This window comes from Patagioenas fasciata, chromosome 12 (assembly GCF_037038585.1).
Source record: "Patagioenas fasciata isolate bPatFas1 chromosome 12, bPatFas1.hap1, whole genome shotgun sequence".
NCBI lineage: Eukaryota > Metazoa > Chordata > Aves > Columbiformes > Columbidae > Patagioenas > Patagioenas fasciata.
The window spans coordinates 9,348,973-9,364,793 of record NC_092531.1 but is presented as its reverse complement, the minus strand read 5'-3'; the positions used below and the strand labels follow the sequence as shown (position 1 = coordinate 9,364,793).

The 15,821-nt window shown below is 35.9% G+C and overlaps 1 protein-coding gene across 9 annotated transcripts in view; it reads right to left on the bottom strand.

The window, feature by feature from the left end:
• The window catches only part of VPS13C (vacuolar protein sorting 13 homolog C), an 89,003-nt gene that overhangs the window by 41,103 nt on the left and 32,079 nt on the right, over positions 1–15,821 (bottom strand). For all 9 annotated transcript variants that reach the window (XM_071813809.1, XM_065847476.2, XM_065847475.2 and 6 more), the window contains 19 exons: positions 15,601–15,717; positions 14,196–14,299; positions 13,721–13,888; positions 12,649–12,953; positions 12,191–12,338; positions 11,310–11,418; positions 10,756–10,889; positions 9,635–9,791; positions 8,817–8,896; positions 7,943–8,002; positions 6,658–6,823; positions 5,682–5,798; positions 5,040–5,143; positions 4,423–4,590; positions 3,690–3,994; positions 3,159–3,303; positions 1,923–2,079; positions 911–1,041; positions 96–265 (listed from right to left, as the gene is read on the bottom strand). In XM_071813809.1, coding sequence (XP_071669910.1) covers positions 96–265; positions 911–1,041; positions 1,923–2,079; positions 3,159–3,303; positions 3,690–3,994; positions 4,423–4,590; positions 5,040–5,143; positions 5,682–5,798; positions 6,658–6,823; positions 7,943–8,002; positions 8,817–8,896; positions 9,635–9,791; positions 10,756–10,889; positions 11,310–11,418; positions 12,191–12,338; positions 12,649–12,953; positions 13,721–13,888; positions 14,196–14,299; positions 15,601–15,717 — 2,845 coding nt within the window. The remainder of the gene's footprint in view (positions 1–95; positions 266–910; positions 1,042–1,922; positions 2,080–3,158; positions 3,304–3,689; positions 3,995–4,422; positions 4,591–5,039; positions 5,144–5,681; positions 5,799–6,657; positions 6,824–7,942; positions 8,003–8,816; positions 8,897–9,634; positions 9,792–10,755; positions 10,890–11,309; positions 11,419–12,190; positions 12,339–12,648; positions 12,954–13,720; positions 13,889–14,195; positions 14,300–15,600; positions 15,718–15,821) is intronic.

The following is a 15,821-nucleotide window of genomic DNA, read 5'->3' as shown; positions in this document are numbered from 1 at the left end:
ATCAATCCCATGTGAAGCAAAGTATAGAACAAGGCAACAGTCTTCCTCACAAGTTGCATGAAGTTTTTTTCCATTTCTGATACACTCAAACTTACCTTGCAGTCACATTCTGAATTCCTTCTCTGAGGTCATCCAGGGTACATGCCTTGAGTTTAACATTAATATCCATTGAGCCATCTGAAAACATGTTCCCTGATGATGCCATGAGATGCAGCCGGAGTTCACCAAGGCGTAACTTGTCACTATGCGGTGAGAGCAGAGACTTCTACATAATGAGAAATAGTAGGACTAGTTAACGCAGAACAAAGTAATTAGGATGTTGCCATTGCTACTAGCCATGCACACTTTGATCCACAAACTGAAAGATCTGATTAGCCTGTTGCTGTCATCAGTCCTCCAATCATACAAATTAGTCTGAGAAACTCACTGAGACAACAGAAGAAACAAGTTAGCTTCTAGTAAAGTTGTTTCTTCACCGCATTTCTAACAGTAATTCAGAATGTGTGACTGAAGGATAATCCCTGGGAACTCTGAAGCTCCTACCAGAGGATCCCTCCACTTCTTTCACACTAACTCAATTACAACCAGGACCTCAGCAATATATGCAAAGCGTATGAAGACGAAATTAAAATACAATCCCATCAGAGTGTGTTTCTTCCCTGTGATGCTCATTTCACAAGAATTTTTTTTTTCAGTGTGATTTTTAGAAATGCACTTGTGTCCTTCAAATTAAGAATAATCCCTGCCCATAAAAACTCAAAGTTACAGGATAAATTGCATAAGCTCCATAAAGCAAGTATAACAAAGCCAACAGAACCAACTCAACTCTTGTTTTACTACCCCAAGTTCTGTCCACATGAGAAGCCTAAGGTACTCAATCCATCTGTATGGTAAAAGCTTTGTCACAAACCTGATTCTTATCACTGTTGTAGAGAATTACTGAAAGCGACTCAAAATTAAAGTCAAATTTAAGCGCTGTATAACACTCCGCAGAAGACTGAACTGTAGAAACATTTTTTTGCCCAGAAGCAAGAGGAGGACCTGTCAGCGAAAAGAAAATATTTTTATATTTCTTTAGAACACTGGGCTTGGGGGTGGTTTACTGGTTTGGTTTGGTTTTGGTTTTGGTGGGTTTTGTTTGTTTTGTTTTTTCTTCTAATTTAAGATCAGAAAGTCCCAAGAAGATGAAAGCTCTAAATCAGGAAGACTATTCAGAACAATTCACATTTTTATTTACTCAATGTCACTAAGTTCTATTCAATGCATGGTAAAATTGCCTAGCACAGAGTGGTTTAAGAACCTTAAAAAAAGCCGTCATTATTTTACTGCAATTTTTCATTTGTTTTAATGTAGAACTACAGGAATTACCAAGACTGCTCAAGGAGTTTGCACTAATCTTCCTTCCACCTACTTCTTGTAACATAATAATTCAACTACTGGTTGAACAGTAATTCTTTTTTATATTGAGAATGTTAAGTTTTGGGCAAAAAAAATATTTTGGCGAGGTGTTGACAATATCTCATCCAGAGACATACACTGTTGACATTAACAGACTATTTGAATACTAATAGTATCCTTGATTGCTGTGATTGTGCATTAATATTCTGGGGGAGTTGGTTTGGCTTTTTTGAATTTTTTAAAACACTTGCAACTTATAAGAGATATTAATACAGACTGCAGAATACCACTCTAGAAGAGATGAATTGTAAAAAAATACACTACAGGAAGTTTTGGCCATCAACCGCTCACACTAACATTTTGGCATGTGCACATGTTATTATTTATAACTTTTCATGTACAAAATGCATATGTAGCAACTAAGAAAAACAATTCTATTTACACACATAGAAGTGCTTCATATAAATATGATGTTTGAATTTGAAAATAGCCCTCTGCCTAAACATACTCTGAATTGAGCATACCCTCACAGAAATCAGATTCATTTGGAACCTTCCCCTTCCTAAGTATCTGTGTATCTTTGATGTTCTCTTGCACAATATTTGGCTGCGAAGAAGCCCCTCCAAGGTTTTCAAGTAAGATTTTCATGACAACAGCTAGATCATCTTCACTTAGTGCAATCTGTAAAGTAAGAAATCACAACTTCAGTTTTGGTGACAATATTTCTCTCCAGAAAACCCCACCTCTATCAATAGCATGCAGATGTTGAGGAGAAACAACATGCTGCTTCCATCATAAGCAAGCTGTCTAGTCAAAATTATACTGGTGAAAACACCCAGAAAAATTTACCCACTTTTCCTAAAATATCATTTGTTACTTGTTATGAACATGAGCTACAACAAAACTAGCATGATAACACTTTCTAATCTTGTAACAGCTCTTCACCTGCTAACAATGAGTCATTGATGATCACAAGCACTTTTTAACAATTCAGTAATCCAGAAACACAAACAGATAGCATTAAAGCCAAGCTTTACACTGTATACACTAAAGCAACTGCCATTCAGTAAGCCTTTAAAGAGCTCACAAACTGAATCTAATTGTAAAACAAAATGACTGTGAAAAAAATGAACAGTAGTATGTGACAAAATGTAGTCATTTAGCCCATAATAGTATTAGAATGTGTTTCCTAATTTTTTTACTGGTACTCCTTCAATATCTTATTCCTTTGTGCCTCACCAGTGCTGCATTTGGCCACAGCACAGACCCAGAAATGAGGCAGGGCTCGTGAACAACTGAAAGGACCCCCAGTCTGTTTTCACTCAAATCCATGTGGTTAATGTAGGACAATAGAAAGTAAAGCACTTCCACTACAAAGATATCAACCTTAATTTTGAATTGTTGTATATTATAAATCCACATCTACCCTTTTAATTACTAGTAAATCTACTAAACACTCAAATAACTCGAATATTACGGATTACATCTTAAATCCAGATTTTAAATGCTAACTCAATAGATAAGCTCAATGACTTCACTGACTGTTGAGTCAAAAGATAGTTGTATGCAGCTACATAAAAATTATTCATTATATAATATCAAAATTTAACGCATCTATATACTGGACAGTCAAGCTGGAAATCTTACATTACGTAAAGAACACAAATTGTAATGACTTTACAAGCTCCTTAACTACGTTAAAGCAGTACCCTGAGAATATATCTAACTTTTGATGTAGCTCTGATTCGCCATGATATTACCTGAAGTGGTTTTAGGTCTCCTTTGATACCAATTGTTGGGGCTTTATGATACCAAGTTGCTGCTAAATTTCTCTGGACCAGTAAAGTCAAACTCACAGAACGAAGAATTTCAGAATCTGGTTGAGAATCTGTGGATATAATGCACCTATAATACAGAGTGGAAGCAGCAGAGAAAAAACACTTAGTATTTGCAGAATCCCAAATAATATAGTAATCTAGCAGAACTGTGGGTATGCTTGTTTTCTAATTAATAATAATTGGTGCTTACAGGCACTTATGCCCAAGTTTGTACTTAGGATTAACTCAGTAACTGTCTTATCTTCCTTTCTTTCCAGGAAGTCTGAGATTGTAGATCTGTGTCCCTACCTAAAAGCTCTCCTGAATTTAGAAGAGGAGTGGGGTGGAAGGATGTTGTTGGGTTTTACTACGTTTTCATTGCCTACCATCTATAAACAATAGAATAATGCTGCATATGGATCATGGGCATATGGATCAGGAACACTTTTTGATTCAGAATAAAACTGTGTATACCTCGATAATTTCAAATGAGTTAGCTGCACATCCATGTTGTCAATGACTGGAGGAAGAGAAGATTCATCTGAAGACACCAGCTTGAATTCATTCTGAACTCTGATTAAGCCAAGATCAGCTACCAAAGCATTACACGAAGTTGAAGATTCAGGAACAACTATAACCGGAGCTTTCAAGTTGATATCCATTAAGAGGCGGAAGCTCTTTTTAGCAAAGTCCTTCATACTGGAAGCGGCCATTTCTGCCGCCTGAACGGTGACCGCAGTCAGGGCTTCCTGTGCCGTCTGGAAATTGTTTAGGAAGTTCTATGGACAGGTAGTGAAAAAAAAAAAGTTCTGTGAGACCAAATAAGCTTCACAAAATGGCAAGCCCCAGACAAAACCTGAATTTAAGAAAAATACTATGGCTGAGGCAGATAGATGAAAACTTCCAATTCAACTGTGCAAGTTTCAAAAGAAATAAAGGTTAAAATCTTGCACAAGCTAAGACATTGCTTACCTATTTAATTTTTCTGATATTGTTAAAGCTACCAACTCAGTTACTTATTTTATCATCCTTCTGTTTTGTCATTCTTCTATAAAGCAGTGCAACTTAAGTGACACTTATTCAGCAAAATGTTACTATATGGTTGTACATCAGTTCACCATGAGGTACAGGTCACAAAGAGCCAATTACATTTTATTTTACTAAAAAACTTGTAATGTCAAGAAAAGAACTGAAACTAATGTCTTACCAGAAGAGACATAAAGAACTGATGTAGGTAAATTATTTGGATGCAGCCAACTTTCAGAGACATTTTACCATCCACCCTTGACATATCTGCATAAGCTTCCCCTGCAGTAGCATCTGGATAAAGTAACATGTAAAATCTAAACACTTCATCTCCCATTATGGAGACAGCCTAGAAGATTAAGTCCATATAGTTAATACTCCCTGGCAACAATCTGTCATACACTAAATGCTGAAGTTATCAAACAAGAAATATTTCCACAAAAAGATCAACTGCAACTTATCAGTAGCACTTGGACATGTATGCTAGGCACAAAAGGAAACTGAATCAGCCATCTTATGGCATGTCTGTTCTCACGTGGTTATCTCTCTAGTCATTCTATATTTAACCCATGCTACTCAAAATAAAATGCATCAATGCAAACACGATTAAAAATAATTCAATACTGATGTTTTGCTTCCCTGAGATAAAGGAACTAAACTAATGAAATTTTGCTTAATATTTGGTACATTACATTGTACTTAGTATTATACAACACAGCAAATCAACTACAGTGCTGTCATTAAATAATTTAAAGAATTAGGTCTTTTTGTTTGTTTACAATCAGCACAACACATCACCTTCTTATGGATTGTTTGTGGATCAACATTTGTAATTATAATGTCTTCAAGTCTGGAGAACACTTCAATCTTTTTAGTTCGCATAGCTACAGATGCATCCATTCCTGATTTGAGACAGAAGGAAGAAGCATTTGTGGAAGTGCATTTATTAAGTAAACACTTTTCTAAAAAGCAGCATTATTTACTACCGAATATAAAGAAAAGCTTAGAAACTAGTATTCTTCTATGTAACAACCAATGCTGAGCACAAGGCAGGAGTCATGACCTTACTACACATGACAAGTTTGCCAACATAAATTGACTCTAACAATAGAGTAAAAATTCCTAATGCTATCTGGAATCTAGCTATTAAAAAATGGAAGCTAGTGTTATATATAACATAGTGGCTTCAATTCTTTTAATTTTACTCCACTTAGAAATTAATCACTTTATTTTTCTGAGTCAGACATTTTCTTCCCTCACAGGCATCTTGGCTACTGAAATACTTAACCACAATCATATGTTTTGAATACATTTGGATTCTATGATATGTTAGAGACATCTACAGTGCACACACTGGTCTTTCAGAAGTCAATGAATGGAGAGGAGTAAGATATTTCTTGCTACAACCAACTAATCTAATATTTAAATCAAAACCCTTACCTTGTATTCTAATGTCAGCAATTCTACAGGTCTGATCACATACTGTAATACCGAATGCATTTAGCTTTGCAGTGAGTTTTAATTCACAGATGTCATCAAGGGCTGTAATAGCAGATACTGGACAGGCAACACAAGAGACATGTAAGAACTTCATTACAAATCAGTTTTTTAAAACAAACGTTAGATTATTTGTTATATACATATATGAAGTAATCAAAAAAGTAACCTGCAGTCATTGACCCTAAAAGTTACTGTTAATTATTAGTCAAGACATGAATTAAGTCTCTCAGAGTTTTCTTCTAGCACAAGAACAGTCACCAACACAGGCAAAAATGGTTTTCTGCAGCAAAATTGAAGGGACCTGCAGAACACAAAAATCTAACAGCCAGCCACTGTCAACTCAGTCCCAAGAGATTTAGGATTAAAACTCCTTGAATTTCCCAAACAACACTACAAGTGCAAGAATCAACCACACAGGACCTGATTAAACATTCATAAGGAGCTTCCATATAAAAACTCAAACTTTTTCAAAGTTACAGATACCAGTAATTAAAATAAGCACAATATCCTTCAGTTCAAAACTTCTCTTGGCTTCCCCAGGACCCAGGAATGTTTATTTTCAGCAATGTAAACACTCTTTAGAGCCTTTGGATGGAAAGCAATGAAGTTTTGACACTGATGCTTTGGCAGGGCTTTCATACTGTTCACTGCAACATCACTTATTCAACTTCGTGTAATACAAATCCAGCCACTTCCTAGAAAAAGTTACATTGAGAAAGGAGAATTTGTAAAATAAACAACAAAAGTATCTGGCTTTTTAAGAAAAAATATATTATTTTCTCCACGCATACAGTTGTGCATGCCTTGTTTTTCAACAAAATAGACTGCCATGCTGTCACCAGAAACGGTATCCTTTGAAACCAAAGGGTAGATGCTGTTAAGCAACAGAACTATGGCCTTTCTAATACAGGAGTACCTTGATTAAGAGTAGTTCCTTTTTCCTGTTCTTTCATTTCAGGCTTCTTGTCTGATGCTTTATCAGTACTGGGAAGACTACCCGATGGAACACTGAATGTGAGAAAACTCATGATGGAAAGCAAAGCCTCTGTGTGAAGTACTATATCCAACCGTGAAAAGATGACCTAAAATGAGGGCAAGGAGACAAGGTAACATTGTTATTCAGTAGCAGTCTATAGCATAACAACTCAGAGTTACTGTCATCGAATTGAGGAAAAAAAAGTGGCTGGCTCAATTTCACAAGTATCTCACCCTTTCGTCTCCTTCAACTTAACACCACCCAATCTTCCGAACAGATAGGGAGCTATGGAAGGGAAGCTTTAAACAGCTGCAGAGGAACTGTGTCCATCTAAAACTTGCTGCTTCACATGGTTATGCTTTTTCAATGAGTTCCCTTAGTTCTGCTACATTTCATTGTGGAATATTGAGCACTTTAGTTGACATCCTCAGAACCATATTTTAGTAGGTATTATACAACAAAACAACAAGATCCAAAACTTGCATTCAGAACAGAAAGTATGCAAATAGCAACTACTCCAGGCAATATTACTTAGCAAAACCTAGCATCAAGTAGCCAACTTTTCCTAGCTCAGAGCAACTCTTGAAAAATGCGGACTTTGCCGATACATTAAGGGATGTCACCTTTCTTGACTCCAAAGTAGTCCAGCCACTTCCAATTCCACATACAGCTGTCAAGAAGGAAGCTCCACCTACCACTGCTGCTTTAAAGGCAACATTTTAAAAGGAAAATGACCTGCTTACTTTAGAAGCCACCAAAGCCATGGAAAACTACAGGAGTAGTTGCTTTCAGGAGAAGTAAAGAAAGGACCAATGGAGCACAACACCTCCAAGAACACTTGTTTGACATTTCACCTCACATCTCAACTTCACAGTTAAGAACTTTCAAGCTCTGAAACACCAGGCCTTCACTCCACACACTGCTAAATGTAACACTCCAAAAATACTATGCATCCTACAGGCCCTGGTTAGAAATATATCCTTATAAATTTTAACTAGTTAAAAATGTACATCTTCTAGTTACGAAAAAAAAAAAAATACTAAATACCTCTGTAAAAAAAAAATACAAAAAAAAAAATCCACACACCAAAAAATCCAATATCTTTTTCCTCCTGGATTTCTCTTTGACATAGTTACACATAAAGCAGTAATCTTTAATGATGAGAAAGTCAGCCGTTTGATTTTTGAGAATCTTAAAAAAACCCTAAATATAGCCCAGTACTTACATTGATATTTTGCTTGGTGCTTCTGTAAGTAGTAACAAAATCTGGTCCATCAGGATCAGCCTAAAGGAAGAAAAGCCAGGCCAAGCACAGAGTCAGTCTCTATTGAGTTAACTGAACTAATCAAATTTACTGCACAGAAGGATTATGCCCATTGCAAATGAAAACAAAGGAAAGTGATGAAGCCTGAAGAAACAAGTTCTCATGATCAAGGCAACCAGAACTGGTACTCAAAATGCTCTGCTCAGTGACCTTTTATTGCACATATTTTGTGAAAGTTCAATCGGCCAGTTATAAAATCTGCTCTTACCTAGGATCTATTTAAACTGGATCAATTTATGCTTAGTACTTTCTCAGAACAAATAAACTTGGTTTTCTCTATAAAGATGTAACTATAGATCCGAGTATGAGTAGCCCCCTGGCTCAGATTCCCAAGCATTTGTACAGTTTTTGAAGGGCACTTTAAAAAAATTTTTTTAATAAAAGCTCAATAACTCTAGCTACCAACATATCATTCCTCAAATGCTAGTTTTACCACCCATAGAGAGTTACCTATCACTTATGCAGGCTAAGACTATCTTGCCTATCAGGTTTCATAAGGTACTAATCTCTATCATTTACAGAGACAAAAACATTCAAACATCTGGTCTCACCAGTGACTTCAAAAATTCTATTAACTTACGAAGCAAGCGCTATATGGAAGTCATGGAAGTGAAATGGAATGGTAAGTTGAAAAACAGGTATTTGGGAGAAAACTTAGACAAGTTTTGGATACAAATCCTACAGCCTTTTAAATATCCAAAAGAAATCTAACACAGGCTACGTCTGGAAGCCTTATTTTACTTCCCATATAATCTTATTTAAGAGGCATTGAAACCTTAATGTATTCCATTTTCAGAAGATGTTCATCTGTCTCACTTGAAGAATTAATAATGCAAAGAGCTTCTCCTTTTGAGTCTGCAAATAAAGAAATAAAACTATAAATATTTCCACTCACAAGCTTTACTCCACCTGTGGAATATCTCCATGCTAATTCTCAATTATTTACTAATTATCCACTGTTCTTGTTGAAATAGTGGAGGTAAAAATCTATTTTCACTGAGAAACTGCAGATTAAGCATTACCTTGTGAAATGTTGTATTCTACTTTTCTTTTAAATAAACTAGTCAAAATCAACTTATCTTCCTGAAAGAAGATACAACATTTGAAAGTTATTTGCATTCCTATAATTAGTTTTGCATTCCTATCTTTAGGTTTTCATGTTCAGAACTATACTTATCTACTTTGAATAAATGCCTCAGTTATTACTTGACTATCACTTTGGATTGTTACCAGATCCATCAAGGAAGCACACTGGATTTCCAGTGCTGTCATAAAGCACAGATTCATAAGCTCACCAAAACAGTCTGAACAGACAGAATATTTCTCAGGAAGGATCGTTCCTACTCAAAGTAAGCAACTATCTCAAATTAACCCAAGCTAACTCTAGCAACAGGAGAAAATTGGTGTGAGGTAAAACAACAGATTAATTGAATCTAAATTACACGACAGTGTCATTAAATGAACTTGGCATGTAAACTGCCCTTTTCCCTCTAACCCTACCAATTATTATGATTTTTACCATATTATCCTCTTGCTGCCCAAGCCAATTGCACACACTGTACTGGCTGAATACCCCTTTTCTAGAAGACTTACCCTTTATTTCAGTGCATCTCATCATAATTTTTTTCAGATATGCTGTTGCAGTCAATTCATGATTCCTTATTTTGGTTTCAGTCCCAAGCTGTAGCACAGTTAGAATATGTAATGGATGCCGTTCCTTCTGAACCTGCCTCATCAAGGTTATTACAACCTTGAATATAGAAAGAGAAATAAGTTCACTATTCCAGTAAGGCTGTCCAGATATTATGGTATGCAGTTATCTGAGCATTATCTCCTCAGCTAAGCTTCAAAGTAGTATTAATCTACACATTTAGCCTTTTTACAGAGAGAACCCACATCCCCAGTTTGTTAAAGATATCCCTTTCTAATGCCCTTAAAATGAAGTTGTCTGATATGATTTCATGTCACACTCATAGAATATGTTACCCTTCTGGCTGGGGAGAGGAGGAAGTTTTAGTCTTTGAATGCAACTTACACTCAGTAATAGAGTAGTTTTTGGTTTTAAGGGGTTTTTTTTCTGTCTATAAAAATAGGACCCAGAATTTGCATTGGACAAAAACATGCACACTGATTTAGTGAAACAAAAATTACATAAAAACCCAAACACAACCACAAAACCAACCCACAGTCGGCTGAGCTGTTCACATTTAAATATCACAGACATCTTCAGAGAAAATACATGCTTGGATGATTCTTACACACAGCTATCTTTGTAAATTCATTGTTTGTGCATTTTCCCAGTACTTCACTGCAGCCTAACCTTCAGACTTCATATCTCTGAGCGAAAATACTAGTTCTAGCTTAACTATTGCAGCTGGTTTGTCACCAAGAAAATCATATGAAGCAGCATGAAGGATTAAGGCTGAGTGAGTGCAGAACAACTAAAAGTAGTCTGGTTTTCCCTGTTAGATGCATCGTGTACATTAACTATTTTATAAATAAAATCTCACATAATGAAGAAAAATAAAACAGCTAAAGAAATAGGTGAAGAATCTGGGTCCTGGTTGGTTGTTGTGGGTTTTTTTTTTGTTTCTTTCTGTTGGTATGTACCCTCTTCCTTAGATAGTTAAAATGGACTTTCTAGCCCACTAATTCTAAGAAAAAGGCATGAGTACTGGATTCCGTAATGATATATTTTACCAATGGATACATACCTCTTTAATTTCAAAATTAAGCAGCATATTGATTACATCTTCATTTAACATTCTTTTTCTCTTTTCAGACAGGATTACTTCTTTAACACTCGTATCCCATCTCAAAACTGATTTCTCCATTTCTTGGCTTTTACCTGAAACATTCAGTAAATTGGTTAACTTTTCAAACTATCACCATTTGCTTAGCTCAAGAAACATATCCAATTCTTTACGGTGACCCACAACAAGCTAGAAACATTTCCAACAGCAGAGCTGTTAACTTCAGAGTAGGCAAAGGAACAGAAACATGTTCTGGCAACAAGATGACCCTTACATCTCAATACCTTGCTGGTTTTGTAACATTTTAACTAACACAAATACCAAATTTTGTCTTATAATGTTTCTACTCTGTTCAAGTAATGAAATATGAACACTGTCCCTGTAAAATCAAGAAGAGGTATTTATCACTTACACATCATATTCTCAGATCTAAGCTTGCTTTCCAGATAACAAATGCTTTTTATTATTCCTGAAAGCTAACACATTTCATATTCATGACAAATTCCATCTCTGACCTTCATTTTGCAGTACTGGTTGTGCACAAGTTTGTTGTTCTTCTGCTTCACCAAGGTTTTCTGTCAACAATTTGAGACAGACATTCAAATCCTCTTGACTTAACACAACCTATAAAATGGCAGATCACAGTTCACATTGTTAAACTTATCACTGGGTAGTAAAGCAGAACACTGTTTCCTGGCAAGAACAGTGCTTATTTACAGGTATTTTGTCAGCAGGATCATCTCTCAAGTAACACAAGGAAATAATTTTAACAGCTTATTGTTAAAGGACTAGAAGATTAAAGAAGGTTATGACTTCTAAGACTTGATCAATATACAGTGCAGCCTTTAATTACCATACCTATGCTTTTAATACTTCCCTGTAAATGATATGTTAGTTGATGGTATTTTAACTCCAGTTTCACCCAAGATGTACCTGGTATTTTCTTTCATATTATATAAATTGCCACAAACTCCAACTATCCTGACATCACTCAAGGGACAAAGGAAGTGATGAAACTGGAGTTACTAAAACAAATATTTGCATAAATTTAAATTCCTCTTAAGGTATCATTTCCAAAAAAAAAGCACTGAAAAGAGACTCAGAAAATTGGTGACAAAAATCACTGGATTTAAGCTGGTCCTGTCTTACAGCAGGGAATAAACAAGACTCCTCCTCTTTCAGTTTAATAAATGTACACGGCAGTTCAGGTGTTTTACATGACACTTTTGAACTTGCACATGCACACAGGTAGGTTAGACCCTGTTGACATCCCTGAAACCCACCCTACAGCTGCTCAAAATTTGCAGCTCATTGCACCTTCATGTCCGGAAATAACAAAGGTTAGTCTTACACTATTATCACAAGCTTTTCACCACGTTCTTTTCAGGAGACTTACATTCATTGCATCCAGATATCCTGTGATCTCCAGTACCGGTAATTTGTGAAACCAAGCTGCAGATAGATTCCGTTTCACAGACAGGCTTAAATTAATAGGGTGAAGTATCTGAATGTCTGGATGTGACAAGCCCGTCTCAATAGTGGCCCTTAAAACAAAGAGGGGGGAAAAAAAAAAACCCACATCACACGTGGTGGGGAAGTTAGAAGTTAAGTCCTATGTTACATTTTCAAACATCTTAAAACCCGGAATGCAATATCTCTTCAGGCTTAAAGGGCTTCCTGAGCAGAACAGTATCTTATTTTCCTACTGATTTACTTGCCCTTAAGAAGTTTGTACGTTAACAGCAAATATTTGACACTGTCACCGCGCAGGGTTTCTAAGCAAGTACATTAATATCCTATAGAGTATTAATATACAAAATTAGCTAAGGCATTACTTAATAAAGTGTACTTTACCTAGAAAGTTTCAGCTTTGTCAGTTGTACATCCATTTTCTCAATGACCGGAGGGAGCGAACTGCCTTCTGGAGGCACCAAGCTAAACTGGTTCTGAATCCTAATCAAGCCAAGATCTATTATTATAGCACTGGAGGAAACTGAGGACTGAGGAATGACTATAACTGGTGCTTTCAAGTCAATATCCATTGCAAGTCGAAAACTCCTTTCAGCCAGGTCTTTTACGCTGGTAGCCGCCTTTTCTGCAGCTTGGACCGTAGCAGCGCTCAGTGCCTCCTTAGCTGTCTGGAAGTTATTCAAAAAGGTCTAGAACAAGCAGATGAAGGAAAAACTGTTTACAGACATTTCTTCCTTAATCTAAATGACTCTCATTTTACATCATCAACCACAACAAACACCAACCAACAATCACACTGCCTGTCTGTTGTTTCCCCCAGGGAAAGACAATTGAGTCCCTTCTGTCATGACCTGTATTATAGGGTCAAAAACATACTAACCAGACAAACCACTCATTTCAAACTTGTCTCTACCTTCTCCTTCTTCATTCAGTTTTGGGGACACATTTTTAGAGCCTCTCTTTGCCTCCTGTGAATATTAATTCCTATGAAAGTCAGTACTGAAGAACACCAAGTCCACTAATGCTTTATTAAAAAAGCCAACATTAGGATACATGACAAAGGTAGAATATTTACCATGACTGATTTGCAGTTCTCATACCATCTAACCTTGCAGAAAGTTCTGCCTCTAATTTTAGCTCAGATGTGTTTGCAAAGAACTGAGGTTTTTGCCAGGGTGGAGAGGGCAGGGAACACAAAACCCCCAAAATACCTTAATAGCACCAAGTTTTTCTGTCCTTCCAAAGCAGAGGGTAGGAAGTGATCCATTTGCATTGTGTTAGTTTTTTGAAATTCTAACGAGTTAAAGCTTACTTAAGGTATTTTAATACTACACATGAAAAATTAAGTGTATCCTTTCTCTTTCAGAAACTTAATTTACCACTTGTACTGAGGACATAAACAAGGAAGACTAATTTGAGAATGCAGCAGAAACATACAAAAGAAAGAAAGACTTACCAGAAGAGACATGAGAAATTTGTGAAGGTACACTATTTGAATACAGCCAACTTTCAAAGATACAGTAGCATCCACTTTCGACATGTCAGTGTACGCTTCTCCCTCAGTAGCATATGGATCTAATATCAGATTGAAACTGAAAACTTCATCTCCTACTATAGACACAGCCTAGAAAGAGAAAAACAGTACCTACTAGCCATCAGCAGCTTCTAAAAATGTCCATAAAGAACTAAATATATCATCAGTCTACCAGATGTACAAGTTAAGACACGATTTTTTTTTTTTTGATCTTTATGGACATCCATTCTTCTAATATAAAAAGTATGCTTTACCACATATCTTATTTGAAAAGAGGTATTCATGACAACTCAAATATTTTAAAAAGACGGGAATAAGAATATCTATCACATTTCACATTTAAACACACAAAACTAACCAAGAATCAAATAAAAATTTAAATCTTGTAGTTGAGTACTTTTTTATGAAGGGTCCTTGAATCAACATCTGTCACAACTATATCTTTAAGTCGGGCAAAGAAGACAGTGTGACTTGGTTGAAGGAGAAGAGATGAGTCAAGACCTGTACAGTAAAAAGAGAAACAGTTGTAGTGCATAACAGAAGTAACACTCATTGTCAGGGTGGGGACACATGACACCAGTAGGGGAGGTGAGAAAAGTTACATAAATTATACAACGCAACACAGAATTTTTAATAGTTTGCTAGATTGAATTAAAATTTCAAACCACCAACAAAAAACACCTAAACACACTTGATCGTCTCCTCTGTTTCCAAATGAAATAAATCAGTTACCACATCCCTTGCTGAAGGGACTGTAAATAAAAGAGCTCCATTTGATCTAATGCATTCTGGTCTCCCTGTATCCTAATCAGAATAATTGCAAGTACTTCCTCAACTACCATGACTTCTCCTGAATCAAAAAAGCATTTTAAGTTCTGGAAGTAGAGACTTCTTGCACTTCATCAATCAGACACAAAAAATAAGTATATTGTCTAGAGATCAAATACCAGTCCATGCACTATGCTGTCTGTTATACTACAACTTTGAACAAAATAAAATAGAAAAATTTCTAATACAGATGCTGTCTCAATATCAAGCACCTCTGGAAAGAAATGAGCTACTATGCAGAATAAAATAGTCCATCAATAATCCATCTCTTAATAACCAAGCTACTCAGTTTACTGAGATTTTCTATCAAAAAAGGTATTGCTATACTGTATTGAAATACAACACTTGTGTAAAAAACCTTGTGTGAACAAATCATAGGATTTCAAGACAGGCACAAGCATGAGACTTCATGAACTGTATTACATATTCTTGTTACACATGATTAAATATTCATTGTAACAGAGTGTCTTGGCATCTAATAGGATGGCAGCTATAGCCAAACTTGTAATTTAAACTTCCACCTTCTCCCTCTCACACAGAACTATTGATAGTCCTTCTGAGGGGTAAAAAAGAATCAAGAAAACAAAACCAAAGCAAGAAACCCAAACGAACCCTAGGAGTTCAAAAGCAAAGAAAGAAGTGAAGTTTCTTTTATCCTAAATAATTAAAGTACATGAGAAAAATATCCAAAGCTTAGTACAACATGAAAAGCCACTCATAATCCAGCTCCTTCAAAACATAAACCTAATTACCTGAAGAATAACATATCATGCTTTTCTAGCTGGAGGCCAAATGGTTTTGGCATACCAGAAGACTGACTGTGAAAACAAGACCATAGCCATGTTTGTACAGAGAACAATAAAAAATGGTCAAGCAGTGAAAATTTACACCGTAAATATCTTTTAGTCCAATTATTAGCAGTTGCTTTGCAACAAAACTACTAGATGAGTTACTAGTAAGAAAGAATTTAATACCTTGTATCTTGATATCTGCAATGTTCTTTTTCTCATCACAAATATTTAAACAGAATGCATCCAGCTTGGCAAAAAGCTTCAAGTCAAAGACATCCTTATCCTTGGAAGGTCTAGCCACTAGAAATAAATGAGAGAGCAGGGATTTTCAAGGTACATATAACTCATATTTTCACTTAAACTCCTGAGAGTATTGAGGATTGTTTCAGTCTAAGGGTTTTTCT